This window comes from Pseudonaja textilis, chromosome 5, assembly GCF_049901715.1.
Source record: "Pseudonaja textilis isolate UNSWEBS1 chromosome 5, rPseTex1.2, whole genome shotgun sequence".
Lineage (NCBI taxonomy): Eukaryota > Metazoa > Chordata > Lepidosauria > Squamata > Elapidae > Pseudonaja > Pseudonaja textilis.
In genome coordinates this window covers 60,710,240-60,731,484 of record NC_141994.1, presented here as the reverse complement: position 1 = coordinate 60,731,484, position 21,245 = coordinate 60,710,240, and the positions used below count along the sequence as shown (strand labels likewise).

Below are 21,245 nucleotides of genomic sequence, written 5' to 3'. Positions count from 1 at the left end.
GTCTTGTCATACTCCTCAGGGAAAGCCTGCTTTGACTGTGAGCTTTGGGAGAACACTTTCCACGCCTGATGGCTTTGGGACAAGGACTCCTGAAGAGGACCTTCTTCCCAGTCTTCAGCCAAGCAGCCACTGAATCTGCTCCAAAGCAAGTGGCCTGCAAACCGTTGCCTTGTACTGTATATTGGGCGTATGTAAGAGATTCTCTACATCAATAGGAAGGATCGAGGAGGTGATGGCAGGATGCTCCAAGAAGAGAGAGAGAGAGAGAGAGAGAGAGAGAGAGAGAGAGGAACAAGGTTTTGGGAGCGTCTCATTCTCCAGAGGGAGAGAAACCCGCAGTCAGTTATCTCATTTCATTTTATAAACGGCAGTGCTTCTAAAGAGCAAGGCACCGATTGGACCCCCTCGGCGCGCAGCTCGGATTTCTTTCAACCGAGGCAACTGAGAAAAAGTAGAGAAAAACACACTTTTTAGAAAACCGTTCAAAGTGAGCTTCGCTTTCTCTCATTCTGACCCTCCCGCCTATTGATGTCGGCATCCCTTTACTGGGCTTGGGTCATTTCTCCACCACTGCCGCCACAAGCAACACCATCATCATAAAAAGAAGAAAAAAAACAAGGAAGGGAAAGAAAGAATGGAAAGAAAGAGAGGGAGGGAGAGAGAAAGAAAGAGAGAGAGAGAGAGAGAAGGAAGGAAGGAAGGAAGGAAGGAAGGAAAGAAAGAAAGAAAGAAAGAAAGAAAGAAAGAAAGAAAGAAAGAAAGAAAGAAAGAAAGAAAGAAAGAAAGAAAGAAAGAAAGAAAGAAAGAAAGAAAGAAAGAAAGCCGACCCCACTCACCACCAAGAGCTGGCTTCGGCCAGGAGCTGCGTGTAGCCGCAGAGGAGAGCCAGGCGGAGGAGCAGTCGCGTCCCGGGCATGGTGCGCTTCCCGCGGCTCCCGCGCCTTTGCCCGATTAGGATGAGACTCAGCTGGGATCTCTGCAGGACAAGAAAGACAGGAGGGAGAAGGAGAGTCAGCCGTAGAGAAGAGCGAGCGAGGGGCAGTGGCGGCGGCGGCGGCGTGGGGTGTGTGTGTGTGCGGGGGGGAGAAGCTTGAGTCCGGCGAGGGGGAGGTATCTCAGTGAGGAAGCGCGCGCCCCCTCCTCCCTCGCCTTCCTCCGGCCAAGGACTCCCCGTCCCCTCCCCGTCCCCGCACCCGGGTCGGCTCTCATCTCCCTCACACCCAAACTCAGCCAGGTTGGGCGGGAAATCCGTAGCTTTCCCTCACGGCGCGGGACGAGGGGGTGGAGGTGGGGGTGGGGGAGAAGGAAGCTCTCCACACAGGGGCAGGCCAAGTCCTCAAGGAGCACGTTACACGCGCCCAGAGGCCGTGGGTCTTCGTCCCCCCACCGCCCCCCCCCGCCACCAAGGTTAGAGAAGAGGTAGAGTCAGGGCGGGAGCGCCCCATCTTTGGGTCCAGGAACGGTGAGATCATTCAGAAAGTATGACACGGCATAGAGATCAAAGGGGCTGGCGGCGGCGGTAAGTGCCGACAAGGGAGAGACGGATCTGGTCTGAGTTAAAGCCAGCAAAACAAGAAAGGTAAATTGGGGGGGCTTTCCGGTATGATCGATGTTCTGGTGATTTTTGGAAGCCCTTTTCAAGGTGCGGGACCCTCTTTCGGGCAAGAGGGACGCTAGGCTTTTTGAGTTAAGGCATGGGCGTACCACCGTTTTAAACAACCATTAAAAAAAAAAAAACAGCCGATACCACCCATTTTCAGACTCTTGCTGGCATATGTAATGGCACGCTAGTGAACAAATTGTTATGACCAATAACATTATTGAAACGTGAAGATATTGGAAAGGTCCAGTAAGCCAGACTTTAAAAATAATAATAATTGTAGCAAGCAAACTTCTAGCTTTCTCTGCCCTGTAAGTCTGTATTTTCCTTCTCTGAAGCCCAAGACACTTCTGGCTCCTCTTCTCTCCCATAATTATCCCCAAGAAGAAGGGGAGGCAGAGAGATCCATATCCTGGTTATTCGGACACACCAAGGGTTGTGCAACCAGCACAGATCCTTCCAGAAATCAACATATTGGCTATTCCTTCCAAGAAACTGGGGAGAAGGAAGCATGCACTGCCACCTGACAATTCAAATTCAAAATTCTCTCTCTAGCTGGGCATTTCAATAATTGTTATGATTACAGTACATATCTCTAACCAGGGCACAGGAAAGAGTGAAAGCAGCAAACATCCTGCTGGAACGTTTATTAAACTTTGTGGATTAGATTGCACTTGCATCAGAAAGCAAATGGATACCTGTGGCTAGTGCTGACTTAAATCACGTTCTATCAAAGTTGCCGGCTTGAGTATACGAACAGTTGCTTAGACTGGAAATATACAGTACTAGCTCAATACCCGTGCTTTGCTACAAAACTATGTGGTCAGGCTTAGTTTTGGGGGAGGAAAATAAGGGAGGGGGATTCTGCCTCTGCCTATCAGCATCCATCAGTATTCATCTGGCTAGTGTTCTGTCAGTGTGAGTGAGTTGAAGGCTGTTTGGAAAGTGAAACAGTATTTGCTGTGAGCAAGAAGGAGACAGCAAGAAGCCTGGGCATGGCTTAGCTCAACTGTTCTGCAATAAAGCTGGTTGCTGCTGTGAAACTAAAACTAAAAACTAAAACTCCTCTGCTTGGGTTTTGCATTTGGAACAGATTTCTTTTCAGGTGGGGAGGGGGAGTAGAACTCCTTAGCATCAGAGCGTGATAATAATAATATACGAAATACTCATGCTCTGATGGTCATTTCTAAAAATCCTTTCTTAGTGATCACCTAGAAGCCAAGAGGAGCATACGTGCCAAATTTCAAGTTTGTAGGCTTTACGGTTCTGGAGATTTTGTGATGATACATGAGTGGTATTTCGCTTTTATATAGAGAGATTTAAGATTTATGGTACAGACGCAGTCCAGAAACTGTTCCTCAGCCTTTCTCTGGAGATGCCGAATTGTCATACTGCATTTGTGTGCAGTCAAATATTTTAAAGACCAGCATTTCTTTAGATCAGCCCTGACCACAGAGGGGAAGGAGGAAGAGACCAACAGGGAGGGAGTAGGAAAACTATTCTTATTCCTTTCGTAGCTAATCATCAACTCCATCCCTAAAACACAAGAGCGGGAAGCTGGAAGGAGATAATCTCTCCACACCACGTTTCTGCAGTTTACTCACTGTCATTCATACTGCTAGGACTTCATTTGCATTCCAGCCCAGGAAGCTATGTTAGTGCCAGGTCTCCCAATCCTAAACATGTGGATTCATAACACAGACTAGAGACTTTGCCGGATCAGCCAGAAAGCAAGTGGAGGGATTCTCAATTCAAAGGCAAGATTTCTAGGAAAGTGTGAACCCTTGTCCTGTTTAAAAATTAACCAGGAAGTGGGAACAGGATGGCTTTCATGATTTATTTTTGTTTGGTTCCATACCAAAGAGCATCCCTTTGTCAAGAAGAATGCTAAAGAAGTATTTGCTTATGAAGCTGTGATAGCCTTTATTATCTGTATCGAGGATAACACTGTTTCATGCTAAAAACAAATTATCTAGCCATCTTGGCAAAGGATCCACTTTGAACGTTTAGTATATTGGGTCTTTTGAGTAGGCAAAGGATCCCCTTTGAAAGTTTAGTAAATTGGGTCTTTTGAGTAGTGGAAGAGTTTAATGGCATCTGAAAAATAGATTTCTTGCAACTTCAGCTTAGATTTATGCTTTCATGGGCCCAAGTTCAGTTTGCCATTAATCAGATTTATGCAATGAGTATGCAACTCTGGAAAATGCTAAAGCTTCCATGTTGCTTCTCTGTGGCTGGATTTATACTTGGAACTATGGGTTATTGAATAAGTCTCAGTGTCCAGCTTTCCACAGAATACTAAACCATTAAATGGTAGTTTACAAATCACAGTGATAGATTAGTCATCAAGAAAAACAAATTATACACCACAACACCCATTGTGATATTATGCAACCTCTGTCAAAAAAACAGTAAAAAACACAGAAAAACACTTTCTTATTAGCAATCAGTATTTCTAGTCTTATCTTTTAGTCTATCAACAGCCCCAGAAACTGCAGTTACTTCCTAATAAGGCTTTTATTAGCAATTGTCCTGTCTTTTCAATATAGCTAGGAAAGGGGACAGGTTTGTTAGTTTCTGTTTGCAACCTTCATTTTTTTTCTACATTTTTCCCTTTTCTGAATAAGAAAAGAAAGGCATCCTCACCTCACAATGCCTTTTGACTGGCTAGGAGCTAGCTATCTACTGGGCTTGGATGTGTCCCTAATCTAAGAGATGTGAAGTGCAAAAAAGTCACATGAAACATTTAATTAGTCTAATTTTGATTAAAACAAGACCCAGCAAGCTTTTAAAGGCCAATAAGGACCTGTCTCTCATTACCCCCCATTCTTATGTATTCTCCATATTTTACTTAGGTGGTATTACAATTAGGTGGTAATTTTTACTCTCATTCATTCATTGTTCGATTTTTAGCCTGCCTTTATTTTTGGTAAATCAATCCAGTATACGTACAGTACCTGGCAAAAGACATTTATCTGGCCTTTGGCTCTAGATTTCTTCTAGGTTTCAAGGTGCAAATTCACACAGGTCTATTTCACTTGTTTTGAGCAACTGCACCCACTGGAGATTGGTGTGTGCAACCACTGTTGATTGGACTTTCATATCCCCAAAACCTGACAACCAGTTCATGTACTGTATTTGGCGTGCAAGTCATCAATCAAGAAATCCATGAAAGACGAATTTCTGGCACTCAAATCATGATCCCTGCTGATTCTGACATTCGGGTTCATATCCTGTTTTGATGGTAGGGACATGACTCTCCTGCTACCCCCCGCCCCCCTTTGCCCTGTCTCCATTGTATCCTTTCTAACACCTTGAGAAGTAGATTGGCTTAAGAAATAGGGGTTGTGTTTTTGCATAATATGCTAATCAAAAATAAACAAAACATGGCTGAAAGCATAAGGTAGCTTGTTTGATTTATGAATCATTGTTTCAGCATGTTGTGCAAGCACTTACATAAACTGATTTCAAATCATCCATTCATGGTTGAATAAGGATTTGAATGTGAATGTTCTCTGCCTGACACATTAACCCATATACCACACTGGCTTTACCGAGACGAGGCATTGATTCCATATCTCCTATGCCTTCTTTAACGCAGCCACTTTGAAAAAAAATGTAAATGTAAAAAATGTAAATAATAGGTAAGTAAATAATAGAACTTTTGTACACTCTTTCAGCATCTTCTGTCAGAAGCATCTTTAGCTATGAGACTCAAAATCACTGTCAGGGAAGGACCAAATGCACTTATAATCAGTAGTTGAAGTTAAGTTTATGAACTATTTAATCCATGCCAAAGTAATTCTAGCCTTTGGGGGAAGAAGGGTGTTGGGAAAAAAGACAATCTGAACTCAAACTCAACTGAAATAAAGATTCCTAGCCATGGCATTGCCCATCAGGGGGCACCCTGAGATGCTTCTGTTCCACTTCCTGTTCCTGGTGGGGTTAGTGGTTATACTACTGTAAATGCACAGCCTAGGATCCAAGGAAGGCAGATCAAACAGAGAAACCTTTGTCATGCAGAGCCTTCCTAGAAATGACCTGGTCTCTATGGCATGGGAATAAAAACTCTCCTACAACTCCCCCTCCCAAAATAAACCTTCTCTTCAAAAGGACTCCTCACAATATGCCTTCACACTCCCAATTCCACCCCCGCCCCCACATATACACCCACCCCAAACCCTTAGGGCAGGAGGTCCATGGACGTAAAGTAGTAGTAGAGAAAAGCAACCAAGATGGAACAGATAGGACTGGCACCAGCAGAGCTGAGTTTAATGGCTTTCTGGGAGGGTTTGCTGGCTGGGAAAGAGGAAAACTTCAAAGGCTTCTCTAGTCCAAACAGCAGATCAAGTAAGCTTGGCTAGAGATTATTGCACACCACTTCCTAATGTCATCTCCACTCTATGTTGGGAGAAAATTTTCCTTGCATTACTAAAAGCCTTTCCCAACTACAAAAGAGCTTGTGGCAATTTTCCCTCACTTTTCCTCAGGCTACCATTCACCTTGCTAATTAAAACATAGAAACTGGGTTTCATGCTAAATCAGAAATAATGAATGGCATTTCAGGATACATATTGTTGAGTTAGAGTTCTCAGCATTCCTAGGACTCAAAGCCAACAAAGAGAGAAAAAATATGGTTCCCCAATGATACTGGGAAATGTAGTTTAGCAAACTTCTGAAGTGCCACCAGTTGCCAATCCCTGTGCTAAATCATGTCTTGCTTAAACAAAAGTTAACAAACCATATCATAGCTCAGAGGTTTCCAAACTTGGCAACTTTAAGACTTGTGGACTTCAACTCCCAGAATTCTCTAGTCAGCTATGGGAGAATTCTGGGCGTTGAAGTCCACAAGTCTTAAAATGGCCAAGTTTGAGGACCCCTGCCCTAGGTGCCCTTCCTGTTCCTCTTAAACCAGAGGTCTAGCCACCAGAGAAATATATCCACATGGACCAGGATACCCATCTTCCTAAACTGGCCCTGTGTGTGTGTGTGTCTGTTTTTTTCTTTTCTCAGCACCAGTTTTTTTCCAGTCAGACATCTTCCCAGACCAGCCCTCTGGCTAAAGGGCCTGTGGAAGTTGACCTGAGCTTTAGCCAGCAGGTTCAAACCTGTTGCCTTCCCCTTTCACCTCCACCCCAACTACCCCCTTCAGTGATTCTTGGTCTGCAACCCGCATGTTTCTGCTCAAGGTATGCAACCTCCTAAACAGCAGCAGCAGAGATCATCAATCACCCAACTCAGCAGTTCAGAGGCCGCTGAAGCAATTCCCTTTTTCAATCTATAGCCTTCTGCTACAGTAAAGCTGTTGTTTGTTTGCATCCGGGCTTTGCTTCCTGGTTGCCTCTGCTGGGCTATACCTGCTGCTCCTGGTGGCCTGCTCCACCTGGCAAGCAGATGTGAAACTTTCCAACCCCAGAATGAGCCTTGGGACAAAAAATGCCTTGTATCGTCCAACTCCCCAAAGGAAAGCAAGACAGGCTACCAAGACCCAGCAGGGTCCATATGCGAAATAAGGAAACAGGGCCATGTTATTCACATCGTCTATATACTGTGGCACTTTCAGGCTCTTCTCTCATTTGTTAGATGGGGGGGAGGGTGCTGGAGGAGCAGGGAGGATAGCTATTATATATATACACATACATACATACATACATACATACATACATACACACACACACACACACACACACACACATTTGCATTTGGATTTTTTCCCTTAAAAAAAGTGATGGGTAGAATGGAAAAATCTGTCTTCCTGTTGCACAGCGAAGGAAGCTGTGCGTTGATGGATGGTTTTTCCATGCTGAGCTTGCACAGAAGAGATGGTTATAATGTCACTGAAAAAAGACTGCAAGTCCTTCCAGGTAAAAGTATGCACATGCTTCTATCTGTTCATAGAGGTAGCAGCTGAGATTGGCTGTTATTCAAAGTCTTCAGTCACCTAAGGGAGGCTGGGAGATCCTTCAGTTGACAAGCTATTCAAAGTTCATGGAACTGCTTAATACTAACTTGGCACACCAAACTCCAATTCACGAGTTGAAAGACAACTTCTCCAATTGAGTGTCCTCCTGTGGTACAGACACTACAGTTCCCAGAATTCTTGGCTGTGCTGAACCATGACTTTGGGCATGCTGAAGGCATTGGACTGAGGAAGACTGAACACAGGGAAAATATGTATTTTTTTACTCTAATTTCTTAACTGCTCAAATCTTGGGACCTTGGGCAATATACAACAGAGAACAAACCAACCAAAGACATAGAAATAGTAAGTTAATGAATTAATGCTACAAGATCAGCTGAAATCAAAAGCTCATTGAAAGATCACACAAAGTTTTCACAAACCATCTTGAAGACAAGAAGAAAATATGCCTCCCAAGCCTTTAGGGTAACACATTCCACAATATGGGGGCACCCCAGAGAAGATCTGCCACCCCATCCAAGTCCCAGAAACCTTGTGAAGGGCAAAGGGACTCTTAGCAGGCCTCCCCAAGATATCTAATCTGCAGTAGTGAAGTTACTTATGCAAGACCATGCCTGATACAATAGACATCCTGGCACAACATCCATCCTGGTTTAAAGGCCACATTTTCAAATTCTTGACTATCTACTCCCCCACCCCCCGCATCATCCACAGCCACCACTCTTTTTCTCCTCCTCCAGTCAGAGTAGACCCTGATCAAGCCTGGCATCAAGAAAGTTTTCACCCTACTCCACACACCATGCTGGTTTTTTTGCATGAATTGCATGTGCAATGGAATTTCCCTGGAAGCTGTTGTTTGAATTCTTGTTTTTAAATAGGACTTCCATTCCTACTTGTTTGTCTTCAAAGTCTCAATATTGTTCTTCAAATTTCTACCAGACAATCCTATTTTGACATCACTGAAGATTTTGGAGGTGATACCAATGACAACACAGATGAAGTGATAAATGAATTGCACAACAGCTCGTCATCAGGGAGAATATGTTGCTCATTTCTGCCTCCAGCAGAATGTTTTTAGACCCAACTGACCTCTATCTGAATCCTATAAGTTTTGAATTTCAAGCATTGCAGTAACCAGCATATGACAATGGAATCTTTCATTCCATATTTTATCTTTTAGATAACATTGATACAGTAGTTATTCCAATAGAACACATGTAGCTTACGATTCAACTGTGTGATCTTTGTACTCTCTGAGCTTGGTTGCTTTCTTGCCAATGTTTCATTACCCAACCAGGTAGCATAAACCTCACTCCCTTCTAGCACTGATGATGTTATCTAGTTGGGTAATGAAATAGCTGTAAGAAAAGAACCAAGCTCAGAGAGTACCAAGGACCCAATAATAGATATTGGCAGAACTTTTCTGGGACAAAGGTTTAATTTAGTATCTTCTTGTTCCTTATTCTGGATCTCTTATTCTTTTTGTTAGGAAAGTTATTTTTCATATGCATTGCTCATGTAAAAGATTGTTCTGTCCTTTCTCTCAGGACTCATTGCCGCTCAGTAAGAGATGCTTATTGTTGTTACTGCATTTTAATTGGAGTAATTAGTATCCTGTTTTCAAAAATTAATGTATCATTAAGATTTCCAAAGCAAATCCTTTCAAACACATTCTAAAAAGCAAGACAGTTTCATACTCTTTACCTAGGGAGAAAAAACTTATGTGAATCTGAGTTAAACTTTGCCTCCTTATAACATGATGCTACAGGATTTAAAAAAAAACTATTAGCACTAAAATAATGAATGGAAGACAATAATGGAAACTTTGCATACATGTGTGAATGACTATTCTGTTTCCAATTAATTTCAAATCAAGTTTTTAAAATCATGACACAGTACAGAGAATATTCTAATCAAGAGGATGGAGGGTGTAGTGTTTTATATGCTGGCTGGGGAATTCTGGGAGTTGGAAGTCCACACATCTTAAGCTGCCAAGTTTGAAAACTGCTGGTGTAGAATATACAACATTAATGCATTTGTGTATGTGCAATTATACATAGGATAATTTATATAGGATAAACAGAGATAATTGGATCTCTGCCCTGAAGTTGCTTATAGAACTGAAGAAGCTTCTTGGATGAGAAGCAAAATGTCTTCAAAGAAAAGACAGAAAGTCCAGCTGCCTTTTGAAAAAGCACCTTTGGGACAACCATGACCTGGATGACTGAGAATCTCCACGGACATAGTTTAAAGCACTTTTCCAATGTGGCACCTTTTGGGATTGCAACATGAGATCCTAGCTAGCTTAAGTGTAAACAGAAACGCTTGAGGGAGAGAGAAAAACACAATAAAGAAAGTTAATTTTAATAAATGCTAGCAAATGTTACTATAAACACTTCACTGTAATTGAGATGAAGCCAAAAGATTTTAGCAAAGATTCATAGACCAAGAAAAAGCAACCACAGATGTATGTGTTACTAAAATAGCATTTTTAATAACAGAATAAAAGTTTACTTTTTATATTAAATAGAATAAAAATTTCTTGGGTGATATGCTTAGAATTAGGCACCACAAGCTTAGAGACACAGAAATTGCTATAGCAGGTTGCATTGGTTCTTATCCTATTCCGTATTTTCTTTTCTATCATAGGAGGTGACTCAGAACGTGCACAAAAACTATTAAAGCAGTAAGATACCGGCCCCAGACTTTTGCAACCAAGTTACAATCAGGAAATCATCCTGCCTGTAGTTTAATATTAGATAAAAGAGAAGGTACAGAGTAACGGAATTGGAAGGGTTCTTGGAGGCTTTCTAGCCCAAACCCCGACTCAAACAGGAGAACCTACCATTTTGAACAAATGGCACCCACAACTCCTGGAGGAAAGTCATTTCCATTGTCAGAAACTGCCTCCTTAATTGTAGGTTGGATAAGTTTCCATGGGTTACTTCTTGTCCTGCCTTCAGGTGCTTTGGAGAATAGGTTGACACACAGACCCACTTGACAAGTCCTCAAATATTGGAAGACTGCTATCATGTCACCCCTAATCCTTCTCTTCGTTAGAAAAGACATACCCAGTTCCTGCAAACAGTTCATCAGATGTTTTAGCCTCCAGTTCCCTAATCATTTTTGTTGCTCTTCTCCGCACTCTTTCTAGAGTCTCAACATCTTTTTTAGTATCTTGGTGACCAAAACTGGACACAATATTCCAACTAACATTTCATGTGATCTTGAATATCCCTCTGTTGAAGGGTTAGGTGGAGTTTTACTGAGAAATCCAAGTCAATAAAAGAAGTACAACCCACCAAAAACTTGTAAACTGGGGAGCACGTGAGGCTAGCCTGGAAACAGCTGCTGATGTCTTACCTTGATGTCAGAAACTCTGGTTAGATGATCTGATTTATGATTCACTTTCTGATAGGTAAAACTGTGCTTGCTTGCCTAGTGAACTTTAGCCTTTACTTTAGTATAGATGAAATCTATACTAGTCTTCTGCTGACCCTAGTACAGGTCAGGATGATAAAGCTCTGTGACTTTGCTTTGTATGTGGCTTCTCTATTTAGTGTAAGGTCCTGCCTTTAAGTGCCTCCATAATAGACACTCTTATTTTCTTTCCCCACTTCCCTTTTGCTTTTTGGGCTCCTGTTGAAAGTGGGTGGTCTTTTGTTCATTGTGATATTTACCCGATCCCATTTTCTTTGTTCCTTGTTCTTTGGGGAGTTTTATTAAAGATATAAAGTCCTTGGGTTCAATGTTCACGTGTTCTTCACACGAAGACTCATGGCCTGAGTACCATCTGATTTAGCTTGGGTGCCCTTCCTTTCATTAGACCTGACTTTTTGGTTCAAATTGGTTTTATCAAAATATATACATACACTAGTGCAATTTTTATCCATTTAAAGGTGACAATCTATTCAATATTTATTTTCATTCTTTCTTAAGCCTTCTTACTGAGCGGCATCAAGGTCTACAGCTTAAGGTCAGAAGGTCAAAAGAGCCTTGGTGGCACAGAATGTGGTATCGCAGGCTAATTCTGCTGATTGCCAAGAGTTTGATTCTCACCGGCTCAAGCTTGATCTCAGCCATCCTTCCGAGGTTGGTAAAATGAGGACCCAGATTGTTGGGGGCAATAGGCTGACTCTGTAAACTGCTTAGAGAGGGCTATAAAGCCCTGTGAAGTGATATATAAGTCTAAGTGTTTTTGCTAATGCTATTAAGATGCTTGTTTCACACTTAGGAGACTAAGCGTTCACTCCTAGGCAGTGGCAGAAGTTTCTCTATCATGGCGCAAAGATAAAATCAATCAATCTATCTATCTATCTATCTATCTATCTATCTATCTATCTATCTATCTATCTATCTATCTAATTACACACACACCTTTCTAGTTTACCCATGCTTCTGGATTTCCTGTTTCTTGTAAAATATTAGCAGTTACCGTGATAAAACAAAACCTTCTGATAGCTTATTTGGTCAATAGGAGAGCACTTCAGATCCACCTTTTTTGAGAATGTTAATTGAGATGCTGATTTGAGGATGCTGATTATAACTCTTACCATTTTTAATTGAAAGCATGGCAAAAACATAGTCAAGAAATTCAAGAGGACAGACAGGTGCAGCTCAAGTGAGTTACAGGACATGTTTTATGGCCATGCATTGCACGAGTATACTGGGAGGATTTGGAGGGAGGAGGTTGTAAGCACCCTTTGAGGTTTGGTAGAATCTGGTAGCGTCTTCTTGGACTTTAGTATATTGGATGATGGGATCTTGCTCCAAAAATGTAATGTTGTCTTTGTGAGTTTCCTTCTCACAGAGCATAATTTAATAATTATTGGCAAGTAAATTTTCATGTAATGACAATACCCATATTCATAACTGTAACTTCATGTTCAGTAAAACTAACCTGTACTCTCATGATGTGCATCCTTTGAGTATATCAACATTCAGCAGACATACATAAATTACACTCAAACTTATTTCTTAAACTGATGTTTCAGTATGAACCCTTAATTGTTGGGTAATTAGTAGAATAAACTGCTTAAATTAGTTTCTACACTGATGCCTTCTATTTTCAAACATGAGTCCAAGTGAAACATGGTTCCAGCTTTAATTCAACAAAGACTTTAAAAAAAAAGAATGAAATATCACCTAAAATGACACATTAAGCCTCCAACAGATTTCACAAAACTATTTTGTTTAACTCTCAAACCCGGAAAGAAAAAAAGCTGCAAAGATTTCAACCTTGTCCTCAAAAATGTAACATCACTGCACCAGTCCTACTCTGCATCTTTCATGAATTTAAATTTTTCCTTAGCATAATTTGAGAACTCATCCATTATGGTCTGGAAGCTGTGGTTTACATTATAACATGGTATGGCCAAAACTATTTTTGGATCGTATGACGAAGTGGTTGAAACAAACCAACAGTTAGCATTAACATACACTAGCTAGTGTAAGCAGTGGAATTCAATCTCTCTATTTCAGTGCCTAGGATTAAAATCTTAAGCACACAACAGCTTCTTTGAAAAAGCTTGAATGCACCTTCTCCTATCCTTTCTACCTGCCAGTTGCATTTTCATAATAGTCTTTCCCAATTCTCTCAGGTCTTTGTTATTGCTTCGGATTTCCATAAACCACAGCTGTTTTGCAACAGTTCATTGGATAAACACTTTTTGAGTTCACCCCTCAAGCCACAAACCATAGCTGATAGCCTACAATGGTTGTTTATTTATAACATACCAAGCCACAAATAAATCAGCCACATTATGGCTAAGGGCAATTGGCAAAACAGCTGCCATGGTGTCACTTTTCCAGCTTCCTGAAGCTATCAAAAATGTCACAGCTTTCATCTCAAGATCTTCAGCAGTTTTATACTATACAGCGCAAAATTCCAGAAAGCAGAATGACCAGTATTAAGATCAGTGTGGGTTAGATCAGTTTAAAAAAAAAAACAGCAGAGAAAAAGATGCATGTGAATGAATTCAATGGGAAAGGAAAAATCCAAGAGAAGCAGCCAGCAGCGTCAGATGTCCTGGGGCTAGAGAAGATGAGCTGCAGAAAACAGCCATAAAAATACCTGCCGCTTATATAAGGTCTTGCATACATGCACAAACAATACTTTATAAACGATGAGCAAAAAAAAAGAAACATAAAAGTTAAGAATTCAGGGCAAGTTGTTTAAAATGTCTCAAGGACCACCATGGGTGGTAGGAGAAAACTTTGGATCAGTTATGTCATAGGATTTGAATATGCTCAGAAATAATACAACAGCTTTTCCTAAATTAGTGGTTTCCAGATGTACGGAAATTGCAACTCCCAGATTTCTCAGGATACATTCACCAGAAAATGTGGGTATTATGAACAACACTGGATTGGAGATAGCTGGCATCAAGACACTTAGGCAAAACTTCACAAAGCTCGGAGTTAGGTCAATTTCTCCTGAACTGCAATAGCAATGAATGTGATTTTCAACTCTCTCTCTGTAAATCATAAATTAAGGATTATAAAGCATAAGGATTGGATTGGGACAGGACGGTAAATCTACCACAAATATCACTTCCTGTAATTTATTAACCTAACCACTGGGTTCACACAGTGTATTAATATTAAGCTATGTTTTTATCTGTTGAGTTGCAATTGGCTGCATTCATACAGCAGATTACACTATAACCCATGGCTATCAAACCACAATGGCTAGAGTCATACAATGGACTGAGTTATAATCCAGTTTGATTCATCTTGGCTTAGTGTGTTGTTTGATTTTACGAAACTGTAGCTTAGTCAACAAACCATAAATAAAAGCAAGCAGTTATGGCTTAGACAGCACACTGTAGTTAAACCATAACTTAGTGCTGGGTTCACTAATGGCTTATTTAACATTATTTGCTTAACAGAATATATTTGGCTAGGATTAACTATTACTCCAAGCCAGAAACCATAATTTATAAGTTGTAACAGATGGAAATCTAAGAACATACTACCTCAAAAAACAGCCAAATCACAGAAACTTTGATCCAGGTTGTTGAACCATAGAAACATTCAGCCTTGCATAAACACCAGCTATTTCACTGTGTCTGCCACATTCACTAAATAAAGGCTTACAGGCAATATGGCATTTTGGACACCTTCTTGGCATCCATTTGCTCAACTTTTCCCACACCTGAAGGCCAGAGAGCCAGGTTTTCCAATCAAAAGATTTTCATAAATGGCAGAAACATTTTGAAGAGTTACAGCTTTTGTGTTACTGCTGCTTCCCTTGTGCAATATATCCCTGGCTTATCAATGCAGGCGGTCCTCAACTTACAATCGCAGTTTAGCCCAAAATTTCTGTTGCTAAGCAAGACACCTGTTAAGCAAATTTTGCTCCATTTTATGATCTTTCTCATCACAGTTGTTCAGTGAATCACTGCAATTGTGAACCCAGTTGTTAAGGGAATCTGGGTTCTCCATTGACTTTGCTTGTCAGAAGATCGCAAAAGGGGATCACATGACCCTGGAACCGTCATAAATATGAATCAGTTGCCACGAGGCATTCGAAATGATCCAACAGATTTATATATTTAAAAGCAGGTAACAAACAAATCAATTAAAGCCAAACTGTTATTTCTCTATTTCAGGTCTCCACATGAGCTCCCAAGTTACTGAACTATTGACATCAGCGAACTAAAAAAAACTGTCCTCTTATATCTTCTACCGAGATAAAATGTAGCAGGAAGAAAGGGGTACAGATATTCTACTAGAAATTTTGCCCCCCCCTCAAGGCCTAGTTCTGTTATCAGGCAGGGATGCTATCTTTGTTCATTCCCCAATGTTATTCATACCACTGGGGATAATGACACATGCCCCTGAGTAGAAAATTGCCTTACTGCTGAATAATTTAGAATTAACCTCAAAAATATATTTCAGTGTGATCTTTACCATTCTTGCCATTTTGATGATCTCTCAAGACAGCCTTCCTCACCCTGGCACCCTCTAGATGTATTGTATTACAATTGCCATCAGTCACAGCCAACACGGCATACATATATACACACATACACGTATGTGTGTGTGTGTGTGTGTGTGTGTATATATATATATATATATATATATATATATATATATATATATATATATATATATATATGCAGTAGCTGCAAAAAGCTCTGCTAGATGAACTAGGAACAGTATGGGAGGCATGACTTATTATGTTAGGATGGCAAAAGGTACAGATGTAGTTGATCTTGTATGCAGTTTGCAGAGATAGTTATTTCTAAAATATTAATTTTACTGAAGGAATGACAGCCATTTTCTTATGATCCTGGCATCCTTCTGTAATCCTTGAAGTCATGAGGTTTAAAGGGCAACCTGAACAATACGTTAAAGAGGCATAGACTAGACTAGTACCTTGAATGAGAAGTCATTGGAACAGAGGTGGGTATTCAACAGGTTCTGAACAGTTCTGGAGAACTGGTAGCAGAAATTTTGAGTAGTTCAGAGAACCTGCAAATACCACCACTGACTGGCCCTGCCCCCATCTATTCTCTGTCTCCCGAGTCCCAGCTGATCGGCTGGGTCTTCTTTTGTTGCCCTGCACAGGAGAATGGAGCTGGAAAGCAGGTTCGTGGGAATGGGATTTTGCAGTATCCTTCCCCTGCCATGCCCACCAAGCCACGCCCACAGAACCGGTAGTAAAAAAAAAATTATCCCACCACTGCATTGGAAGCAATGAATAATAGCATTGCAACAAATATTTTAAAAATGTCTCATCAGCAAGATCAAGTGGTATAACTTAACTTTCTATTGCATCATTTGGAGCCAGAGATTGAATTGTCTCTCACAAGTATCTCTCTGCATGTAGAAATGCAGCAGTTCAGCATGAAAGGTGCATTATAGCATTCTCCAAGAGGTACTGTATTCTTTATGAAGAATACATGGAAAAGCAAAGTTCAAACAATACATTAAATTCTTTAGGTACAACATAATATACAACCAACAAAGAAAACAATTTTGCAATATGAATAGATGATTATGTAAACTGATCCTGAACAAATGGTGGAGATGGATGGATGGACGGACAGAGACAGTCAGTCAGTCATTTCTCTTTCAGGGCTACCAGATCTGTGCTGCACATTATTCAATAATTCCATTTTCTCAAAAACTACTAAAATAATAGAAAGTTCAAAATACAATTTAAATAATTCAAACAAGATACATATAAAAAAAGAACAAATAATCATAATGTGTGTAAAAATCATGATGAGAAAAATATGGCATACAACAGAATTATTCTGCTATTTTATGAAACAAGAACAGTACTTACGGTACATTTTTATGCTTATTACTAGAACAAATTGAATGTAGGCCATAAAGAATCATATTGCCTGATCTTTTCAGTGTTCAAGAGCTAGTTCAAAGACTGAGAGTTGGTAAATTTCATTAACATTAGAGTCTGATTCAGTCAGTAGAGAAAAACAACAAAGAGTTTTCTCTATCTCTGTGCTGCTATCTTATGGTTGATCAAATCCTTGCAACTTTATGTGGATCATCTGAATTGGATTATAGTCAGCATGGTTCAAGCACAACATAGAACAACATGTGCAAAAGAGAAAACCTTTACTTTGCATATTTTCAACTTTATTTTCCCCTCCCACATAATCATAAGGATTCCTGTCAAATTTAGTTTTTCTTTACATGAGAAGTGATTTGTCTTTGCATTTGAATCAAGGTTTTTAGATTAAAATAATTTCTGGTCAGTTTTAAAAGAACATTTCAGGCCTGAGATGTTTTGCTGGTTTAACCAACCAAATATTGCTTTAAACCACAATGACTATTTTCACATGTTGGGGTCTAGACATAATGGATTCTTTTGATTTCAACTTAGTGCAGTAAGTGAATAAGACCATTATGAATAGTTTAAAAAACTAAGAGATTCTTCATGTGATGCTCAAGACTATAAATTTAAGAGAAAATCTCTTCCTAGTTGGGTTGGATAAAATGGGCTTGACTAAAATCATGATTTAGCACAGCAGTGACAAATTGGTTAGTTTAAACCAGGAAATAAATGCTTTAAGGAAACAGGTAAGGGAATGCTCAATTCAGAAGCTGAAGCAGTATCTTTCCCATAAACTGTGATTTAGTATGAAGCCTAAACAAAGCCAGATTGTGTTGCAATGTTTACATCTGTCAATTCCATACTGCAGAACCCAGTCAAGGAAGCAAGAATCATGAATTTCAAGGAGTATTAATGGGGGCGGGGAAATGGCATTAAGGTAACCATGTCCAGCCCTCTATTATTAATGGATTCATTAAGGTGGAATCTCTCTGTTTGAATCTCTTATTCCTAGACCCTTTTTGCAGCTTGGACTGAATGGTTATTTAGGCGAAAAGCAACTAACGAACTCCTTTCTCATTGTTGATTGTTTATATTAAGAGTTCAGCCCATTTTTTCCTCTCAGCTTTCTCACAATTCTTGAATGGGAAGATACCAGGATGCTTGGAAACAGATGTACCAGGAAAAAAGCAGACCCAGCGTTCCTGAGCTGCACTTGGAAAGGAGGAGGGTTGACGCTGGGCTGTAATAGTATGCAGATACAGTGAGTTGCTGTAGAACGATTTAAAGGAGTGTTTCTCAGCTTTGGCAGCTTTAAGATGTGTGGGCTTCAACTCCCAGAATTCCCTAACCAGCATACTGCTGGGAAATTCTGGAAGTTGAAGCCCACACATCTGAAAAGTTGCCAAGTTTTGAAAGACACTGATTTAAACCATATTGACAAAAGGCAAGGCTAATACAATTTTTAAAATGAATAAATCAATTCCAGCTGGGAAAGAGTGACTACAACTGATTGATTTTCAATATAGGGTTAGCACTTCATTTCTAAGACAAAATGGGGTATCCTCTCATTTCTCCTTATTGTAATTTTTCTTAGGGCCGTAGGAAGTATCTCAAGAGTACTATAGAGAGTAAGGAGACATAAAACTGTATTTTCAAACAACCTATTCAAACGCTGTTCCACTAATACCAATAGTTGATTTCTAACAGTGAATCTAAATGAAATATATATCTTGTTACCTCATCATGGCCACACAAATAGTATAATACAGAGTATGTGTGAAAACACTGTTTAGTAGTCCATTTGAATTACATGTAAAATAATCCATTCTCTAAAGTAATAAATAAAATTCAACTCCCTTTGAAGATTAGTGTAGTTTGGATTGGGGTTGAAATGTAAATTATAAACTTTTTAAATAGCAACTTTATCTTTTGGAAAGTTTTCAAAGTAGTTAAATTGGAATGTGTGTGGTCATATTTGGAAGCTTGGCTCTTGAAGGGTAAAAACTGTGTGTTTGTGATAAATGCAATTTGACATTTAAGATCTTCAGACTCCACAGGGCTGTTGCTACCCAGATTTGTGTGCCATAAATATTATTATTAAATGAAGTCATGCTCTAAGAAGGGGCCCAAGGATAAAATGTTTGTATGCAAGATTCAATATTAAAAACAACTACAGCTCTCATAGGCTGGGGTTTGGAAAAAAATCCCCCAAATTACAAGATTTGAATATTCATATATTTTCACATAACTTCAGTGAAGATGTGTCTAGTAAGCCTCTATTCTGGGAAGGAGGAAAGAGTTGTGTCATGCAGTGTGACAATCCATTCATCGTGTCTACAAGTCATAGTGATTAATCCCATAACATTCAAAAGAATGGGAAATATCACATATATGGGTGGGACAATTTGGAATAAAGTTTTGTCTTTTTAAATTTTGTGATATTTTTATTTTAGGATTGAAACTACAGTTTTTCTTGCAAGAAACTGCCTGGTCGGTCTTTAGCAATCATGGTCAAAGGAAAGTCCAAAGACTGCTAAAAGGCAATCTGGAGTTTACATACAGTCCTGGAGCCATGTAGTTGCCCTTCTGTTCAAATGTTTTTGGTTTGTTTGGTTCTGGCATAGTCAATATGGCTTGTTAGATGTTTACAACCCAACCGAAACCCAGAGCTAATATTAAAACAAAACTGGCCTTTGAAAGAAATCTACAAGTGCAATATTTGTTGACTAGAAATATAATTAGAGCAAGATGCTGCAAAGGCTCAAATTATATTCCTCATAGAAATAAACTGAAAACCATAAGTAACACAACTTCATAAACACGGTCCCATAGTGTTCGGTACACAAGCGTGCAAGGCATAACAACAAAGAGAAAAAGGAAAGTTATAAAATCATATAAACCGAACTAATGGATTATGGCAAGCCATGTTTCAACCATGGTTAAATAGCCCATCTTCCCAGGATCACACAATATACCCAGTCATGAACTATGATTCACAAACTACAGAGGTTTATTTCATAGTACTAAATACTCCAAAAATGAAGACTACCAACTGAATTGTCAGGAAGCAAGCAAACTGAGGAAGGACATAAGAAAAGTTACCTGGATTTTGGTAGCTAAGATCATCAGGTGAAAGTGGTAAATAAAAGAGCCACAAACTAACTCCTTTTGAGGGCCTATGTGATCAGCTGTGTGGAATGAAACATCACCTCCCGAATTACTACTAATTCCAAGGGATACCTCTTAAGAGTTGTTGATTTCTTATTATGGGTTTTGGAGTTACTGCTTTCTGCTGAGTAAGCACAGGCTGACGCAGAGACCAAAGGAATACATATAAGGCAGCAAGTTTCCAAGGCACGAATTAACAAGAAGTTTGACATAGAAATTCAAGCAGAGCAAAACAAAAGTCAACACAGTGTACTTGACTGTTCTAAGAGGCTAAGGAAGGAACAAATAACAGATGTTTTGACAGCACTGGTATCATATAGGAAGATGAATGAACAGGATGCTTGTGGTACTTGTAGCATCTTCTTACCTGTGGGAAAAAATTAACATATTTGCAGGAACTAAAAATCTGCAGTGCTGCTCAGAGAAAAAGAGGGTTGCAGCAGCAAGCAGCCATGTTTAAACTCCTAAGATACATTAAATTTTTATCAGCTAAAACAAAACAAATGCTACTGCAGGAACTGAGAGAGAAAGCTCATTATGAGGAAAAAGAAACAAAGGACTAAGCCCAATGATCCACGCTTACATCAAAAGCAAGAAACACAGAATATATATTTGTATCTCACAAATTTAAAAGCAGCTGCGGGGACCTTGCAAAACTGATAAGCTATGAGTTTTCTAGGAAAGAAAAAGATACTGTTGAAAAGGAGATGAGATCTCTGGGGGTCAAAAGGCAAGGAAAAAAAGTCATGGTAACTCACTATCAAAATGACACTGAGGAAATCTATACTGGTCCATCAGCTAGGGAAGGGGATAGATCAGGAATGTGAAAACAACTTCCTACATCTATCAGTTACTCTAATGCTAATCAACTGTGGACAAATAATACTGTCAGGAGCATTTTTAGCAGAGGTGGTAATTCAGCAGGTTCTGAACAGTTCTGGAGAACTGGTAGCGAAAATTTTGAGAAGTTCGGAGAACCAGCAAATACCAACTCTGACTGGCCCTGCTCCCATCTATTCTCTGCTTCTTGAGTCCCAGCTGATCAGCTGGGTCTTCTTTTGTTGCCCTGCACAGGAGAACGGAGCTGGAAAGCAGGTTAGTGAGGTGGGAATGGGATTTTGTAGTATCCTTCCCCTACCACGCCCACCAAGTCATGCCCACAGAATCAGTAGTAAAAACTTTTTGAACCCCACCACTGATTTTTAGGCATTTTGCACATCAAAAACCTCGAAAGGAACCTGAAACTT

At 39.9% G+C, this 21,245-nt stretch overlaps 1 protein-coding gene across 1 annotated transcript in view; it reads right to left on the bottom strand.

The window, feature by feature from the left end:
- Window positions 1–21,245, bottom strand: part of WNT5B (Wnt family member 5B) — a 117,732-nt gene that overhangs the window by 24,484 nt on the left and 72,003 nt on the right. Inside the window, exon 2 of the mRNA XM_026718338.2 lies at window positions 837–976. Within this exon, the coding sequence (XP_026574123.1) occupies window positions 837–976 (140 nt within the window). The remainder of the gene's footprint in view (window positions 1–836; window positions 977–21,245) is intronic.